Below are 17,721 nucleotides of genomic sequence, written 5' to 3'. Positions count from 1 at the left end.
TAAAGTCTTGTATAAACAGGCCAAATACACACTGGAAAAGGAGATCAGAGTGGCAAAGAGGAATTATTCTGGCAAGCTAAGGAACAAATTCTCTTCCAGTGATTCTGCTTCAGTGTGGAAAGGTATGAAAGATATCACCAGTTACAAGACACCATCCCCCAACACTTTGGAGAATCAACAACTGGTATACGACCTGAATGAGTTCTACTGCAGGTTTGAAAAAAACACACCCGCCCTGAACACCTCTCCACACAACCATTCACACCTCCAGCAAGCCCCCTCTCCCCCACACCTGCAATTCAGATCAGTGAAGATGACGTGCGCCAGGTCTTCAAAAGAACAAAAGAATGAAAGCTCCTGGCCCAGACGGTGTGTCACCAGCCTGCCTAAAAACCTGTGCTGACCAGCTGGCCCCCATCTTCACACAGATCTTCAACAGATCACTGGAGCTGTGTGAAGTCCCCTCATGTTTCAAACGCTCCACAATCATCCCCATCCCAAAGAAACCCAAAATTACTGGACTTAATGACTACAGACCTGTGGCTCTAACGTCTGTGGCCATGAAATCATTTGAAAGACTGGTTTTGGCTTATCTGAAGGCCTCCACTGGACCCTTGCTGGACCCCCTGCAGTTTGCCTACAGAGCAAACAGGTCTGTGGATGATGCAGTCAACATGGGACTGCACTTCATCATGCAGCATCTGGACAGACCAGGGACTTATGTGAGGATCCTGTTCGTAGACTTCAGCTCCACTTTTAACACCATCATCCTGGACACCCTTCAGAATAAACTGACACAGCTCTCCGTTCCCACCTCCGTCTGTCAGTGGATCCCCAGCTTCCTGACTGACAGGCAGCAATTAGTGAGGCTGGGAAAATTCTCATCCAGCACCCGCACCATCAGCACTGGAGCTCCTCAGGGCTGCGTTCTCTCCCCACTGCTCTTCTCCCTCTACACCAACGACTACACATCTAAAGACCCTCCTTAAGTTTGCAGACGACACCACACTGATGAGCCTCATCCAGGATGGTGGCGAGTCTGCTTACAAACAGGAGGTTTAAGAGCTGGCTGTCTGGTGCAGTCTTAACAACCTGGAGCTCAAAACTGTGGAGTTGATCGTGGACTTCAGGAGAAACCCCCCTTCTCTCCCCCCACTCACCATCATGAACAGCACTGTGACTGCAGTGGAGTCATTCAGATTCCTGGGCACCATAATTTCTCAGGACCTGAAGTGGGATAATCACATTGAGTCCATTTTGAAAAAGTCCCAGCAGAGTTTGTACTTCCTTCGCCAGCTGAGGAAGTTCAACCTGCCACAGGACTTGCTGAAACAGTTCTACTCCGCCATCATTGAATCCGTCCTCTGCACTTCAATAACTGTCTGGTTCAGCTCAGCTACCAAATCTGACCTTAGAAGACTACGGAGGGTAGTCCAGACTTCTGAGCGAATCATTGGTACAACCCTCCCCAGTCTTCAAGAACTGTACTCAAGAACTGCAAAATAACTCCCCTCACATCCAGCACACTCCCTCTTTGAAATGTTACCGTCTGGTCAGCGCTACAGAGCTCTGAGAACCAGAACGACCAGACACAGAAACAGTTTCTTCCCTCAGGCAATCCATCTCATGTACACTTGACACTAAACGTGGAACACACAACTCTATTATACATTATTTATTCACCACACATACTTATTTTTTCATTTCAAATGTGCACATATCAGACCTGTACACACATAATTGTATTATATATAATAAATATATTATATATTGTGTTTTTGCTATTTGGTACATTGCCTATTTGTATATTTGTATATTATTCTTTTATTATCTGTGTCCTGTCCTGTTGCTGTCTTTCTGTTGCAACGTGGAGCTTCTGTCACTATAACAAATTCCTCGTATGTGTAAACATACCTGGCCAATAAAGCTCATTCTGATTCTGATTCTAAACACAATAATCTTGTGAAATAGTATTGCAATTTAAAATAACTGTTATTTTAATACGTCTTAAAATGTCACTTATTCCTGTGATGGCAAAGTCACATGATCCAGAACGTCTTTACGAGCACATCAAACCAGAGACGTTTCAGATGCTCCAGGTTCACTTCAGCGGCAGGCGTGAGTCAAACAGCGTGGTAACTGGTGCGCACTGTAGCCTGTATCAATTCATATCAAAGCGCGAAATAAGCTACGAGCATGCAATGTTGTGGTCTGTTAAGGCATGAAGTTACCAAAAAGGCGATTAAAGCTGCCTTAAAACTGTGCGTGCATGTAATATGTTAAATGTGAGTTACATTAAGAACATGTCTCTGAAATGGTTTTCAGAACTGTCCTGGAGCAGCCCAGCACTGTCTCCCTCATCTAACACACTCGATTCAACTCGTCAGCTCATTAGTAGAGACTGAAATGGGTCCGACCTGAAATGGGTCAGAAAAGGTAAAGTGATTTGAGAGAAAACACGATGCGTGTCAGATCCGCGTAATGTTCAGCAGTGACATCTCTTAAAGAAATAGCAGCCAAAACAACCTAATAACCAGCTGCGGTGATGTCTGTTCATCAAGAATAAAAGGAAAAAGAGGAAATCAATAACTTTTATATAGCTGTAACTTTTTTCTGTATTTATTTTAGAATTTAGTGTTTGATAACTTTATTCAATTGCTGTATATTTCTGCTGAGGGTCACAGGTAGCTAAATATGACATTTATAATAATGGGTTATGTGAAGATTGTTTTAAGTTCACTTAAATTAGAAGTTATTTTAAAGTCTAATAAATGTTAAAATTGATAGCTCTTAATTATAATGGCTATAGTCAGTGGTTAAATATTAGGGGATTTTTTTTTTATATAGGAAATTCAGTATCACTTGGTATCAGTCATAAAAACATGCCATTAAACAAATATTAAAAATATGTTGTTTGTAGATTAATTTGAAGATAGAAAATTATTGCAATATAAAAGTATATTTAAAAACTTTAATGTTAGGTGGTATTAATTGCGATAAATTTCAGAAAAAATGTTCGATTAATTAGTAAAAAGAAAATGTAATCGATTGACAGCACTAATATATACATAAACACACATATATACACACACACACACACACACACATATATATATGTGTGTGTGTATATTTGGCATTTTAAATAAATGTGACCCTGGACCACAAAACCAGTTATAAGGGTCAATTTTTCGAAGTTGAGGTTTAAACATCATCTGAAAGCAGAATAAATAAGCTTTCCATTGATGTATGGTTTGTTAGGATCGGACAATATTTGGCCAAGATATTTGGTCCAGGGTCACAAATGTCTTTTGTTCATTGTTACAGTAGACATCAAAATAAAGTAGTTTTATTAGTATTCACAACCACACTCATCTTACTAACAGACATGATGATCTCTTGTGGTATAATTTTGATGAATACAAGATACATACATAGAGCTGTGGTTTAATTTAATGGATTTTCAATGCCTCGACCCGTGGGTGCTTAGCTTAAGTAGCCACTCTGTACTTGACCGCTGTAGCCCTTGTTTGAACGTGATAGAGAAGCTCTGCATGGCTGACCTGCCACATTAGAGCGCTCTGACCCCGTGACTGTGAGATTGGATATGGAATAAATCCATCTACTTTACAGAAAGCGGGTATCAGTGCTCTCCATCTGACTGAGATGGATGAAGCAACGCTGCTTCTCTAATGCTCTGCGTTTGCTTTGGCTCGCTATAAAGAGAGGCCTGGGTTCGATTTAGGGAAGAGGGTCTGCGCATCCTCGCCAGACACAACAGTCGATGTCCTGGGACGGTCTGGAGGACAGAGTCAGAGTGAACATCCGGCCATTTATTCTTCCCCAGCTCGCCTTTATCTCCTCCAGTGCAGAGCTCCTGCCCTGGCCCTGCTCACCCACCTTTGGACACTCAGATTAAACCCAAACTAATCCCATCCACTCGTGCACGCTCAGGCGTGAGAGCTTGCCCAATGGCTGCCTCAATCTACCCAGCATCCCCTGATGTGTGTTCCTGCAGGTGCCATGCTGATAAAACCGAATGTGGAGGAATTAGTTTTAACTTCAACAACACGGTGCTCTCAAAAGACACACCCTTCACCCTACAAACTAAGAGGAGGTAGAGAGAGAGGAGGCAGCATGGAGACAGTTTCTAGGGAGTGAAAGGACAATAAACTCATATCATTGTCTCCTAATCCCTTTGTGTTCTCGGATTCCTTGGATTCCAAGAGTGAAATCCATCCTTCACTCTGTCTTACACAATCCATTGTTGTCATAACAGACACACTCTCAGTGATCTTTTACAGCTGAACATTTCTCTGACCTTGTGCTTTTCACTAAACCCATCATGACCTTAACCTATATTTTGCATCAGTTGAAAATGATAACAGTGGTTCCAAGGCAACATTGTGTTGAATTGTATCTTTCTTTTTGTTTTGTAAGACACCCATCACTACTGATATTGCTTGTGTGAAGGGTTAAGGATATTATATATTTAAACAACATTTAAGCATTTGGCACATGCTTTTATCTACATTGCATTTAAGGTCAAACACACGACCTTGGCGTTGCACATAAACACTGTATAAACATCTTGACACTGCAAAGATGGTGTCACCTTATGTCGACAGAGCACGCTTCACGCTACAAATTTAATTTACCGGCATTGTGTTTGTTCTGTAAATACATATGTGGTTTGAAGTTCTACCTTATGCTGTATTTTCAGAACAGGACGAGCTGTCTGCAGCATTAAACTCCGTGGGTTTAAAGTCAGTCACATTTCACATTGGACCAATCAGCTTAAACCGCTCCAAAAATTTACCCACTTTATAAACAAGCATCGCATGTGGTTTTGACTGTGGCGTCTGGCGCTGAGAGCGAGAGATGGTAGGGTATGCTTGGCAGAACACACCTCTCATTTCCTTTGTTAGCTTACGAAACAAAGCATAGGCCTTTTGTCTGTGTTTCTGGACTTATTCGATGAGTCAAAGAGCGTAAAAAGTCTCTGTCTTCTCTTTAAGATCTTAAGAAAACTGTTTTAAACCTGTATGCGTGGCATAAACTATTCATTGTGTTTTATATATTGTGCTTTCTGTGTGCTTTCCCTTCCTTTTTCAGAGAGCAAATCATACGCAGAAACATCACTGTTCACTTTGTGGTAATTTGGCAGCGTTTTCCCAGTGGAAACGCAGGTACGAGACAGGCGGGTGTTCACAAGTGTCTGTGGTTTAAGTAAATAGCCTTTTGCTTGGCTAGCACCATTGCTTGGTGGATTTGTAAACACAGGGAGCCAAGCCAAGACCACAAGAGCCCTCCATCTGATAAGAGCCGTGTAATGATTTTCAAATGGGAATTTATGCTCCACATTATTTGAGGGGCCACTTTTGTCTGGTTATGCACCCATAATATACTACACATACATCATGTAAAAAAGATTATCTGATTATATGACTTTATTAAATTTGTGTACTTAATTATTGAAATCAATACATAACTATAATAAAGGAATCTTAAGTTTTATGTGTGCATACTGTACATAGTCATATTTATAATATGAATGCACACATAGTTCATAGACATATTAGTTCATATATGCTTTCATTTATATTATTTGTTATTTATTATTGCAGTTCATTTAAAGAAGAAACAGGTTTTCTAAATAAGCTCTGATGCTAGAATTTCTCCGTGCCTGATGTCGTAATGGACAGAAATGTCAATTTTCTGGCAGACATGGCATGAAAAGGAATACTCCACCCACTGATGTGGCAGTGTGGTTAGTTTATGATATTATTAGATACTGTAGTGGATCTGTTTGTTGGCAGAGAAGCTACTGTAGTCATGTTCCTTGTGAAAATTACAACTGATATCCATTTTTCTTGAGTACAGGCACAAGTATTTCACATCTTCCTTTGTGTTCATACTGAAGCATATGTCATCCTTTCATGCTCAGGAGCCGGAGTGGGTCTTTGGGGCAGTGCCATAGACATTTGGGTCACGCCCCAAGTCCCCCTCCCTCGTGCAAGAGGGTTGACTGTGGAAAATCCCTGCTAAACACACAGCAGCTGGAGTCGTCTGAGAGGATTCAGCTCCGGCTCAAACTCTATTGCCAGCATGTTCGTCATGTCACCACGTCAGCTGATAGCCCATATTGCAGCACATGCACATGGAGTGATGACATCACTCCTCAGCTGATGTAAAACAGAAGGCTGTGTTGGTGATTGTGTTTGTTTGTCCTTTATGTTGGTTAAGCCTGTTTCTGACTTCTTAGCAAACTAGACTGACAAACAAATCGTGCCTAAATCAGACCAACTAAGAAACCAAACAAAGATAAAATCTAAAGTCATTTAAAAATATTGAATTGTGACATCTCAATGTGTATCATATCGTAGCTTAACAGAGAGAACCAGGGGACTTTTGGTGGTGGATCTGGTGTTTGTGTATATGTGGCCAAGTTTATTTTGAATAGTGTGAGTTTGTGCTGGTTGGTGTCCTGTGCTGTGGGTCCATTATAGATGAGTGCCAGGACTCAGTCTTACTCACTGCCATCTGTTCACACATCTCCTACCATTCTCAGTTCCCTGCTGAAACTCAGAGACTTCCTCAAACTCTCATTTAGAGTACATTAGTCTAGAATATCACATTTAAACATTTGTTTATTTGGCTGTTTTCCCTCATCAGGTTTATTTGGAATCACTTGTGCACAAGGTTGATTCAGAGCAGCACGGTATAAAGCACTGACATTTTCATTAGGGGAAAGGGAAGTGGTGTGTGGCCAAGTATGGTGACCCATCCTCGGAATTTGTGCTCTGCATTTAACCCATCCAAGTGTACACACAGTAGTGAACATACACCCGGAGCAGTGGGTAGCCATTGCTGCGTCGCCCGGGGAGCAGTTGGGGGTTCGGTGCCTTGCTCAAGGGTCTCACCTGGAGGGCCACTGTCCTGCAGAGTTTAACTCCAAATTGCCTCCATACACTCTCCTGGAAGTTCCTTTCTAGTATAACCTTGATTTGCTGGTTCAGGTGTGTTTAACTAAACTGTGGCCTAGTGGCCCTCCAGAATCATCTACTTCTCGTATCGTCTTTTATTTTGCATATCCTCAACTAACTCTTCACCTTCATCTTATATTTCTTATATCACCTAATTTTTGTATCATCTACTTTCTTGTCTCTTGTCTTCACTGTTCTTTCCTCTTGTGTATTAACTTTTCTTCCCTTCTGTCTCTTCTCTTCTTGTCTCGTAATACTTCTATCCTCGATTTTTCCTCCTACTACTTTCCGTCTTGTCTCATCTGATCTCGTCTAGGCGCATCTCTTACCTCGTCATGTCTATTATTTTGTCTTTGTCTCTTGTCTCCTACTTTACCTCTTCTAGTTTTGACTCACCTTATCTCACCCTTCTTTTTTACTTGTCTCTTCTCTCTTGTCCTCTCAAAGTCATACTGCGATATGCTGTTATGTTGGACATGTGTATTTGCCATGTGTTTGTAAACCCTGCACAAATAGATGCAATGCTGGCGTGTCTTCACCTCAGATAAGCGACTGTATAACATTAGTGAACAATCTACGATTCTTTCTCTGTGGCTGCTATTGTGGGTATGGACAGTATTGTGCTGGTTTGGTGAGCTGATGCATGTTGTGTCCTGACTCTGATCTGACGCTCCTCATACACACCGAAGCACTGAGCTGAGGAAAAAATCAATATTATGAGACAACAGAGCGAGAGCTGTTGACCTGACCCAAGGGAGAGATGAAGAATGAGAGACAGAGCGATGAAAGTGACTGATTACAAGAATGAAACGCCATACTAGAAACACAATCCAGAGAAGAAAAAGCCACAGCTTTGATGGATGAGTCACATATCGTCCCCGCAGGTGATGTTGTGTTGAAGCTCCATGAATATTTAGACACATTAGCAGATGAACACGAGCAATACGCCTAACAGCCTAACACATAGACTAATTTAGCTGTATTGATCCCTCAATTATCTGTTCTCCTGCCTGGACTTGCTCTACTTAAAAATAGGTGATAGAATATCTAATGCAATGCATTATGGTCTTTCATTATGTCATTAATCCAGTCCTGAGTGTGAGAAATAAGAGATATCCCTTGTTTATATATTTGAGCAGATAGACACAGGCCCACTTGCTTTTATTTAGGGGGGAAATTCTGTGAATTGGATTTGAGAACAAGATGTTCGTACTACAAATTTTGTTAGTAGCTGAAAACATCATCAAATTAGCCATGATTTTTTCATAAACAAACACTCAAGGGCTGGAAAAAATATATAATTTTGACAATGACAGGCATTGCAGTTCTGCAGAAATGTGCTGAGTTGTTTGTGGAGTTTTGTAGCCACAGATTCTGTGTGGGTACATTTGATACATATAAAGGATTTTAGCATTATATGTAGTGGAAAAATGCTACTGCAGACTGGCTGTTTGTTCTTGGAGAGCTTGTGCTTCCTTTACTAAAGCTCACTGTCATTTATGGTTGCAGGGGTATAAAATATTTAGTTTTTAAAGGTGCCATAGAATAGAAAACTGTATTTACCTTGGCATAGTTTAATAATAAGAGTTCTGTACATGGAAATGACATACCGTGAGCCTCAAACACCATTGTTTCCTCCATATGTTAATCTTGTGAATAAAAAAAGACCACTGAAAAACAGGCGAATCAGAACATAACACTGACTGTGACGTAACAGTCGGGATCACTAATAGTTACTCCCTCAACATTTGCATATACAGTGCCCTCCAAAAGTATTGGAACAGTGAGGCCAATTCCATTATTTTTGCTGTAGACTGAAAACATTTGGGTTTGACATCAAATTATGTATATGAGATGAGAGATTAGCATTTCAGCTTTTATTTACAGGTATTTTCATCTGGATCTGATACACAGCTTAGAAGATACCACCTTTTGTTTGAACCCACCCATTTTTCATGTTACCAAAAGTATTGGAACAGATAGAATTAACATAGATTAAAGTGAAAAAGACTTAATATTTAGTTGCAAATCCTTTGCTTTCAATAACTGCATCAAGCCTGTGACCCATTGACATCACCAAACTTTTGCATTCTTCTTTTGTGGTGCTTTTCCAGGCTTTCACCTCAGCCTCTTTCAGTTTTGGGGGGTTACTCCCTTCAGTCTCTTCTTTAGCAGGTAAAATGCATACTCTACAGGGTTTAAATGTGGAGATTGACTTGGCCAGTCTAAAACCTTCCACTTCTTGCCCCTGATGAACTCCTATGTTGTTTTGGCACTATGTTTTGGGTCATTATCTTGCTGCATGAGGAAGGATCTCCCAATCAGTTTGGTTGCATCTTTCTGTAAATTGTCAGACAAAATATTTCTGTAGACTTCTGAGTTAATTTTGCTGCTGCCATCATGTTACATCAAGGTTTTAGACTGGCTGCATGGTGTGCTGACAATAGCCTGCTCCTCAACACCAGCAAGACAAAGGAACTCATTGTGGACTTCAGGAAGAAGAAAAGTGGAACGCATGACCCCATCCACATTAACGGGATGGTTGTTGAACGTGTCTCCAGCTTCAAGTTCCTGGGAACCCACATCTCGGAGGACCTGACCTGGACCACCAACACATCCAGCCTAGTCAAGAAGGCTCACCAACGCCTCTTCTTCCTTAGGACACTGAAGAAGAACCACCTGTCTCCAATCATCCAGCGGAACTTCTACCGGTGTGCAATTGAAAGCATCCTGACCAACTGCATCACAGTCTGGTATGGGAACTGCTCAGCTGCTGACCGCAAGGCACTACAGAGGGTGGTGAAAACCGCCCAACGCATCACAGGGACACCACTCCCTGCCATTGAGGACGTCCAGAGAAAACGCTGTTTACGTCGAGCTCGCGGCATTCTTAAGGACTCCTCTCACCCTGACCATAGACTGTTTAACTTGCTGCCCTCTGGGAGGCGCTTCAGGAGCCTCCGATCAAGGACAAGCAGACTCAGGAACAGCTTTTTCCCTACAGCTGTTTCCCTACTAAACTCTGCCCAATGATACCCCCCTCACACACCACTACAAACTCTTCACCCCTCCCCATCATTAAATCGATTAAAAAAACGAAACAAAAAAACAACCAATCTACACTGATTACTATGTACTGTAAATTTTATTTCTATGCACTTTCAATGTTCATTGCACTAGTGTTTATATATCTTAATTTATAGCTTATTCATATCCATTTGTAATTATTTTCGCTCATAGTGTACATACATTTACTGCACAACCCATCTGTATAGTATGTTCATATCACCCATCTGTATATCATACTGATAGTATTTAAAAACTTGTAAATTATGTCCATAGTACTACTGTACATACATTTACTGCACAACCCACCTGTATAGTATGTTCATATCACCCATCTGTATATCATACTGATAGTATTTAAAAACTTGTAAATTATGTCCATAGTACTACTGTACATACATTTACTGCACAACCCATCTGTATAGTATGTGCATATCACCCATCTGTATATCATACTGATAGTATTTAAAAACTTGTAAATTATGTCCATAGTACTACTGCCTTATCTGTATATTTCTGTACATATGTAACATATTGTAGGCACTGTATATCCTGTACCTCTGCTTATTGCACTTCTGGTTAGATGCTAACTGCATTTCGTTGCCTTGTACCTTACATGTGCAATGACAATAAAGTTGAATCTAATCTAATCTAATCTAATCATTTATGAAGATTAATGAGCCTGTCCCAGAAGAAGCGATGAAAGCCCAAGCCATTACATTACTTGTGTAATGTGTGCTATAATGTACATCTGTGTACACTCACACTGTGTTTCAGATGAGCTTGTATGTTTGGGATCATGAGCAGATCCTTTCTTTCTCCAAACTTTAGCCTTTCCATCACTTTGGTCCATAAAATCAGTCCATAAAACCTTGTCCCAGATTTGTAGAGGCTCGTCTCCTATTCTTCTTGCTAATGAGTGGTTTGCATCTTCTGGTGTAGCCTCTGTACTTTTGTTCATGAAGTCTTCTGCGGACAGTAGATTGTGATACCTTCACTCCTGCCCTCTGGAGGTTGTTGCTGATGTCACTAACAGTTGTTTTAGGGTCTTTCTTTACAGCTGTCACAATGTTTCTGTCATCATCCTGCATATGTTTTCCTTGATCTACCCGTTTGAGGTGTTACTTAGTACACCAGTGGTTTCTTTCTTCCTCAGGAGATTCCAAATGGTTGTACTTGCTATTGCCAATGTTTGTGCAACGGTTTGATTGATTTTTCATCTTCTCTCAGCTTCACAATTGCTCGTTTTTCACCCATAGACACCTCTCTGGTTTTCATGTTGGTTACACGTCTAACTAACTATAAATGCAGTCTGCACGGATCTGAAACTGAGTGCAGACATTCAGTGCTATTTATTGTTTGAATGAATAATGAATAGGACACACCAGGGCAACAAAACACACCTGTCAGTCACATGTTCCAATACTTTTGGTAACATGAGAAATGGGTGGGTTCAAACAAAAGGTGCTATCTTCTAAGTTGTGTATCAGATGCAGATGAAAATACCTGTAAATAAAAGCTGAAATGTTAATCTCTCATCTCATATTCATCTTTTGATGTCAAACCCAAATGGTTTCAGTCTACAGCAAAAATAAAGGAAGGGATGGGTTGGTGTCTGTATTCAGAAAGGCACGGAAAGCAAATAACGCGTTCTAATAAAATAACGCAAGCCACTAAAGGGACATGGTTAGCTCGTTGCTAGTTGTAGCCTGTTACAGTACATAAGATTTCACTTACCACATAAACAGAGTAAGGAGAGATGACTGAGGACGATGGCAAATGATTTACAGATCCTCAGCACCACTGACACGCATCTGATCTTGTAAAATGTGTGGTAAGTACTGTCGCTCCGTAATATAAAAAGAGTACATGCGATCATGAATCTTGAAAGTAAAACGAGATTGTGCATTTGAAAACAGTTTCAATGCCCAGTCTCCCTGATGCCTGCATTTTATTTACAGTATAATTACCCAACGATATAACTGCGTGAGAAAGTATTGAAATATATATTTTCCCTGTATTTCCTTCCTGTGAGTTACTGAAATGAGCCGCACTGTGAAACAGCCAATCAGAGCAGAGCTCAACATTGAGCCGCACTGTGAAACAGCCAATCAGAGCAGAGCTCATTATTATTCATGACGCTTCCAAATAAGCCAACAACAGACCGTAGATATTCTATGTAGATATCAGAGAACAATTCAAAATATTGTATCAATGCATTCTATGGCACCTTTAGTTAATTGTTCAAACCTGTTACTGATTTATTGGTAGTTTTTATTGCTATATTTTCTCATCTATTACCTATTACCTATATTAAGAACCTTGAAGCTCCACACACATCTGCACAAAATGTTTTGCTCTGACTGAGGAACAACTAGTATCACCATGGCAGCAGGCGAGCTGAAAACTCGCCCATGAGCATGTAATGAGGCGGCACGGTACCATCTTCACTTTTACATATGCACATGTGCTTTCCTGTTTGTGTGCGTGTGTGTGTGTGTGTGTGGCTTCTGCAATACACATTTGAGACCCTCTAGTGCACCATCTGGAAGCCTCTAGAAGGGCCACCAATAAGCCTACTCACATGTGACTCATGACTGGCATTAAATCAGTGAAAATACCTCACACGTTTAACCCTGTTACCCGGTACTAATGCAGCTGGAGAGAGGAGGGGCTTTCACAGATCTGTGAAAAGCGCTTCACGTCTGTGATTTCATTGGAGCGTTTCATGCCAAATGTCCGTTAATATCGCCATTAGTGGAGTAGCATGATCCGTGAGTGCACACAACCTGCGCCACCAAAGCCCATCATAAAAACACAAGATACTCTGTAATGTTGCATATGATTATCAGTGGCATCAATTTTTTTTTTTTTACAATTCTTAAGCATTATACTTATACTGTGAAGTTGTCTCAGAATTTATTCTATAAACCAAAAAAATATCCTGTTGTACTGATTAATGTCTTTCATTGCTGTTAATGCAAATTAGTTTTTGTTATTGTTCTCCCACACAATTACAGAATTAAAAATAACCAAAAATAAATAAATAAATTGAACATTGAAAGTTTATATATTTTTTTTTCATTGCTATATAAAATTTTCATTTTATTTAAAAATATGGAGGAGCTATGACAAAATATGTTTTAATCAGGTTATTTTATTTAGCTTTTTCTGATAAAATAAATAATATAAAATCAGTTGAAAAAAATAATAAGAAAATCAAGGACTTTTTATGTTAAAATCTAATTGATATTGATTATGTTGATCTTGACATGTTAAAATCTAGTAGATTTTTCTGTAATTTGCTTTAAGTGACATTTCTTTGGCTAACCCAAACCTTCTCTTGTTCTCACAGGTGATCTCTGCGCTGTCCAGAATCTCCCACAACAGCATTGCACAGATCAAAGGCATCAGGTAACTGCCTTCCTCCACACATGCTGATTGTGTTTCCTTTCAGTCGTGTTGTGTCTCGAGTCTTGAGGGATCTTTTCACAGCACTCTCTCGGGCTGCACCTTTTATGTGGCTCCATTCAGAGGGCCTGGAAGGGAGAAGCAGTTGGCACAGAATGCCGCATATGTGTGAAAGCTGTGGACCAAAACCTGTGAAGTGTGTGGTTGTTGCTCCCCTCAGGTGTTTTAGCTAGGAGGGAACCTGCCTCCCTCCTTTACAGGCGACTGGGATCACTTCCTGTCTCATTATTTGCGCAGTCCATTCGCCCCGCTCCGCAAATAAAGCCTCTTATCCAACAGGGTAATGAGCTGATGGAGCAAGCCATTAGGCGTTTTGCCAGAGCGGGGCGGAGGCGAGACAGGTCTGCCATTAGTCGGTTCAGCGTAACCGACTGAGGGGTGCCTAAATCACTTCCTGTCCTCACCAGGCACACTGCCACAGAGACATGGCCAAAATACTGTCTGTTGATTTGTCAAAGTCAGGACTCAGTCATTCGAAGTGGAAGAATAAAATGATTCTCCATTGTAAATGTTGTCTGAAGTAATTAGAGGGAAGATCTGAAGATGGAACCTGCCGGCAGACGCATCTGCTGTGACTAGTACAAGTCAAATTTGCACCCTGTGCAAGTCTTCTGTTCAAGCCATTTTAAGTGCACTGGTTTTTGGGAGTTCGCATAATTTCCTGGCTGTATACAGGAAGCAATGAAAGGCGGCTTTGTTTTCATCGATGCTGTGGCGTGTGTCTCAGCTTTGAGGGGGGAAAAAGCATGCCTCTTTAGTGGTTAGGCCGCCGTAACCCATATTTCTGAAAAAAGTCTTTTATTTCAGCCTATTGTTGGTGGTGTGTGTTACAGTTTTGTGGTGTAGAATGAAGGATGCATAAAAAATGCTGTCTGTTTTATTTCCTCACAAAGCAAGAAATGTCTCAGTCTTGTTTGGGAATATTTCTCGCACACCCTTTTGGATTTGGTTTAAAGCTGCATGCGGATGTTTTTGTAGACGGGGCATAAAATTCAGCCACATTCCAGCATGCAAAATGCTAATCAATATTCACAAGACTGGATTTCATAGTTACTCTTGCACAGTTTGGCTGCATTGTTTTATTAATAAAAGACCTTAGGGAGAGACGCCTCTGTAGGATCGTTTTGCCTTTTGACCTCTCGGCTAGATTGGTTAATGGTTATTCTCAATGCCTGTTAATTAATTAGCCATCAAAAGACACAGAGTGCCGTTTCAGAGAAGGGAACTGTGACATTACACACACACACACACACACACACAAAATCTTGTTACTATTGCTGTTTTTTTCAGCTCTTGACCACATGCTTTTCTTCTGAGCTCTGAGTTCTAGCCAGTGATCGGAACATAAATACATTACTCTGAATTTATTGTTCAAATGTAGTGTTTACAATTGCAAATGTGCGTGTTTTAAGTCACGCACACCATTAGATGTAAACCGCTGCTTTTACATATGGAGGTCCCGCTTCTATAATAAGGTCTTTTACTGAGTAGCAGGAACAAGGAAGGGCAAAGTGTAAGTCATTCATCATGTTTTCGCTCTGTAGTGCAGCACCTGTTAAGGTGGTCTCTGGTTTCTCCTTTCTCAGCATGGTGTTTATCGAAACCACTGCTCTTTCAGATTCTGCTCAGATTGTATGTTTTTTTGTTGTTGTTTTTCACATTCTATGAGCTCAAGTACCTTTTACTCTATTTTGTGGCAGAACGTGGTTTCTACTTAAAACATCAATGTTCAGATTGTCACCTTTCATTCATGCTCTAGTGATTTGTTTAGAAAAAGGAACACAGTAGCTCTTATCCAAAACCTACAATCTTTTGACTACCTAACTTTCTCTAACTGAAATGAAACTTCATAAGTGACTTATTTGGAACAGTCTGCATAGACCAGAACTCTGTGCATCATGCAAATAGCACACAAGAGACTTGACTCAGTTGACAAGAAAAATTATGCTTCAGTAAGCATATATAAATATAGCAGAATCAGCTTACTAATGTAAGAGATGTAGGCCAATGTATGTATTGTTTTGGGTTCTTGAGAGCTTGGCCTACAGTAAGTGTGAAATGTGAAACAGACGCCTATAGTCAACTCAACAGGGCAAATGTCACAATGCTTTTTTTCCTGCTGTGTTTTTGTTTGTCATTCAGTTATTTTTATTTTTAGTGGATTTAATTTGCATTAAAAAGTTTAAAATATATGTTCATAAAATAAAAACCATACAAAACTAAAGGAGATAACAATAGTAAATAAATCAAACTTATTGTTATTTAAAATAAGTTTTAAAATAAAACAAATGTAAAATATTTCTAAATGTATTTTATATACATATGTGTATATATACATCATCTTTCATGCAATGTGTATGTGTGTATGCATCCATAATGCATCATATATATATATATATATATATGTATATATAAGGATGACATCCTGTGTGTGTTATTACCTGAATGACCCACAGCTGTGTTTTGTTTTTGTTTAGTGATAGTTGTTCATGAGTGTCTTGTTTGTCCTGAACAGTTAAACTGCCTGCTGTTCTTCAGAAAAATCCTTCAGGTCCCACAAATTCTTTGGTTTTCCAGCATTATTGTGTATTTGAACCCTTTCCAACTATGACTGTATGATTTTTAGATTCATCTTTCCACACTGAGGACAACTGAGGGACTCATATGCAACTATTACAGAAAGTTTGAACGCTCACTGATGCTCCAGAAGGAAAAACCATGCATTTCAGTTATTTTGTGTGTGCTGTCTCTCTCACACGCTCACTCAGGCTGTGCAAGCCTCATCTGGCACGACATAAATACATTATCAGTCACTGTTTACATGGAATGCCATTAAAATTAGAATCATTCTCACGCGAAACGACGTGTTTACATGCGACTGAGTGTGCGCATGGCTGTGACGTCATTGCCTGCGCCCCTGCCAATAAAAGGATTGGCTTGGAATCGGCGAGACGTGAGACTGGCCGGCCGGTCACCGATCCTGGCCGGTCATGTGAAAAATCGCCCGATTCCGATCACGGGCCAGTCAATCGGTGCATCTCTAGTCTAAATAAATAAGCAATGCACTGGTTTATGTTGAGTGTATGTTCTTCCTTTTTTTTCTGTTTAACGACCGCCTAAAATTAAATGATGATAACGCTAGGCAAGCAAACGGCATAATCGTGACCTATTTTTAGATGAGATGATTTTGGGGCCCTTGAGATGTGTTGACATGCCCTGATATTTGTGCTTATTTCAGCTACTTATAACATACTATTGACCAACATGTATTTTTTTTGTATTCAGCACTAACTGTGCTACAATAATATGTGACCAAGATGGATGTTTGCATTTTTTAGAAAAAAAAAATGTGTGGTTAGTAAGTTTTGGGAAAAAAAAATGTAGCTGAAATAAGGCCATAAAAGCCACACTAAATAGTCCTGAATAAGACTTTTGAGTAATCAGTCTTGTAGGCTAGAATATTTACTTCACAATTATGTGAAAATCATTCTGCTTAATCATTCACAGAAAACAATATATTGATTTAAATTTTTAAAGACATGTTTTGTGATCGAAAGCCAATATGCGAGGGAGTGGTAATAGCCTGGAATATTAAGTGATTCTCACCTGAGAGACAATGGGCCCTCCCCTAAAGCTGCTAATGGCCCATCAGTGTGACTGTGACTGAGGCAGGTAAGACAGTGTGAGGAGATTGAAATTTTTTTTTTTTATTATTATTTGTATTTTATTTACAACACAGTATAATCAAAACATACATAATGAAGGTCAAAGACACATTATTGTGCACACTGATCTAACCACAGAGATGTGAACAGACTTTGAGTCATTCCTGCAACAGATTCTGTTCAACAAGTGAAACAAGTACCTGATATTTACTTATTTCCATGGATTCAAGTCGTGGGTACAGCCGGGGGAAGTCGTGGCCTAATGGTTAGAGAGTCGGACTCGTAATCGAAAGGTTGCGGGTTCGAGTCCCCGGCCGGCAGGGATTGTAGGTGGGGGGAGTGAATGTACAGCGTAGTGTTGTCACGATACTGGAATTTCTAACTTCGATACGATACCTTGAAAAATATCGATACTCGATACCATTTTCGATACCACGGAGAAAAAAACTGCCACAATATTAAGGGGGTAATTTTTTTAATTTAAAGATAAATGTAACAAGTCGAGAACATGCGGTATATTTTACATGAACAAAAAA

The 17,721-nt window shown here is 40.1% G+C and overlaps 1 protein-coding gene across 1 annotated transcript in view; it reads left to right on the top strand.

The window, feature by feature from the left end:
- The window catches only part of LOC306856179 (guanine nucleotide exchange factor VAV2-like), a 249,109-nt gene that overhangs the window by 163,301 nt on the left and 68,087 nt on the right, over window positions 1-17,721 (top strand). Inside the window, exon 3 of the mRNA XM_079395263.1 lies at window positions 13,405-13,463. Coding sequence (XP_079251389.1) covers window positions 13,405-13,463 — 59 coding nt within the window. The remainder of the gene's footprint in view (window positions 1-13,404; window positions 13,464-17,721) is intronic.

Source organism: Barbus barbus (genome assembly GCF_936440315.1).
Source record: "Barbus barbus genome assembly, chromosome: 36".
Taxonomy (NCBI): Eukaryota; Metazoa; Chordata; class Actinopteri; order Cypriniformes; family Cyprinidae; genus Barbus; species Barbus barbus.
This window is presented reverse-complemented; position numbering and strand designations above follow the sequence as displayed.